Source organism: Oryctolagus cuniculus, chromosome 1, assembly GCF_051225735.1.
Source record: "Oryctolagus cuniculus isolate XC-2025 breed Fujian yellow rabbit chromosome 1, ASM5122573v1, whole genome shotgun sequence".
NCBI lineage: Eukaryota > Metazoa > Chordata > Mammalia > Lagomorpha > Leporidae > Oryctolagus > Oryctolagus cuniculus.
In genome coordinates, this window is record NC_142867.1 from 16,123,318 (window position 1) to 16,125,787 (window position 2,470).

General features: G+C 34.0%; 1 protein-coding gene across 1 annotated transcript; it reads right to left on the reverse strand.

Annotated features, from left to right (window-relative positions):
- Positions 1–650: 650 nt before the first annotated feature.
- LOC149128313 (olfactory receptor 8H1-like) lies at positions 651–1,598 on the reverse strand. The gene has a single exon (XM_089331409.1). The coding sequence runs from the start codon at positions 1,596–1,598 to the stop codon at positions 651–653; it is 948 nt and encodes a 315-aa protein (XP_089187535.1).
- Between the last annotated feature and the right edge of the window lie 872 nt (positions 1,599–2,470).

Sequence of the window (2,470 nt, forward strand, 5' to 3'; positions counted from 1 at the left end):
AGCTCCTGGCTCCTGGCTTTGGCCTGGCCTAGTCTTGGATGTTGCAACCATTTGGAGAGTAACCAGGAGATGGAAGATCCATCTCTGTCTTTCTTCTCTCTCTCTCTTTCTCTATCTCCCCCGCTCGCTCTCCTTTCCTCTCTCCTTCTCTCTCTGTAACTCTACCTTTCAAATGAATATATATATATACATATATATATATTAAAATGAAAAATGAAAATGTAGAAGAACTAGAATCTAAATCCTGGATTGTTCGATTACAAAACAAGTGCTGCTAGATTTCTTTAGCATGTATTATGTGGAAAACTGTCCATAATGGACCTTCTTTTCTAAATGAAATTCTGAAAAGTGGGGCATGCATGGGGCTTTTTATAGTATAGTTTTAAAAGTGGTAATAACTTGTTTTAATTTTACACAACAGCTACCATAACATATAAATTTAAGCCAGACATTTTACATGTATTTCATAATTGCTAGTTACATTACAGATCTCTATAAGCATATTCCTGAAAATGTCAAAAACCATATTTGACCATGTAAAGGACATTTCCACAGAAATAAAAATGTAGGGATTCAGAGCTTTTCAGAGAAAGGCCAAGGAAATAACAAACAGAAAAGAAAAGAAAGATGAGCTTAGATTTATAGCATCACTACCATTTTAATTGCCTGAAAGCATCTCTCTGCGTAACTCTATAAAGAGCATTCTTAACTTCTTTGTTCCTGAGACTATAAATGAGTGGATTGAGCATGGGGATCACAATAGTGTAAAAAACAGAAGCCACTTGATCCTTTCCCAAGGAATAGGACTTACTTGGTTTTAAGTAAGTGAAAATCATGGTGCCATAAAATATGGTGACTCCCATGAGATGGGAGGCACAAGTAGAGAAGGCTTTTTGCTTCCCTGAAGTGGAATTTATTTTCAGGATGGTGGAGAGAATGGATACATAGGACACAGCTATTGTAATAAGGGACATTATTAAGGTAGCACCAGCAAAAACGAATATAATTATTTCAATGTCATATGTGTCAGTGCAGGACATGGTAAGAATTGGGGATAAATCACAAAAAAAGTGATGAATCACATTGGAGTCACAGAAGTTCAATCTGCTCATGCAAAGCATGTTGACAGAGGAATCCGTTAAACCAATCGTATAGGACCCAGTGACGAGGGCATGGCAGAGTCTTGGGGACATAATAAGTGGATAGTGTAGAGGATCGCAGATAGCTACATAGCGGTCATAGGCCATCGAGGACAGAAGAAAACACTCAGAAGCAGCTAAAAAGACAAAAAAGTACATCTGGGTGAAGCAGCCCATGAATGAAATATATGTGTTGGAAGTCAGTAAATTCTCTAAAGTTTTGGGTGTGATGACAGTTGAGTAAATGAGGTCCAGAAATGACAGGTGAGTGAGGAAAAAATACATGGGGGTGTGAAGATGGAGATCCAGGCGGATTATCAATATCATCCCCACATTCCCCAGCACAGTAATGAAGTACATCACCAGAAAGAGCACAAAGAGGAGCAGCTGGATCTCTTCAGCATCTGTAAGTCCCATAAGTAAGAATTCAGACACATTCGTGTTATTTCTTCTACCCATAGTGTCCTACTGCTTTAACCACCTAATAAATCAAAATTAGTAATCAAAAAATCATACTTATATGAATGAACCTGTTTCCCATGATTAATTATGCTCTAATTTGATAGTTAAGAATGTTTTACAATATAAGAACGTTAGTTTAACTGTCAAATATAGATATAGGTATAAGTTGATATTTGGATATTATATAGCAAGTTGAACACATTCATAATCAGAATCAACTGTTTTCAGTGTTTGAAACATTTTATATTAATTTAATCCACAGGAATTTATTGCATCTTAGTAGTTTGTATTGTTACTATGTAAATTTTTATTGAGAAAAAGGGCACAGACAGCCTAAGTAACTCATTCTTCAGAGTAAGAGGAATTGGTTGTCAGTTCTGCAATTGGTCGAATCCAGAGGGTTGTAAATAAAACTTGATTCCTGTTAATAATTAGCTTTATTTTTTCAAAACTGTGTACATAATAAAATATCTAAAATCAATATTTATATCACTTATAATAGTTTTGTTTCTAAAAAACTGATATTTATTAAAATAAATTTCATGATTACGAGTCTTTAATGGGTTGTAGTAAAGTTACATATAACATGTAAGTATAATTTGTAGAAGATAAGATGTGTTATTGAGTTATTCAGCATCAAATTTTTTGCATAAATTATATTTTCATTATAAGAACTCTATGAATTCCGATTCCATCAACTCTATATATTTGACTCTACAAATCATGAGATTACTTATTTTAGTGATTAAATTATATGTGTGCACATCCATATTTTTCTAGAAAAGTCCTAATTTTATTTAATATGAAACAAACACCACCAAGTCTCAGTCCAGTACTTACTGTGGGCAAATATTGGTGAAAAAATTCTT

What these genes read in the sequence shown, in the direction of transcription:
- LOC149128313 (XM_089331409.1), bottom strand. Translation starts at nt 1,598, where the DNA reads ATGGGTAGAAGAAATAACACGAATGTGTCTGAATTCTTACTTATGGGA.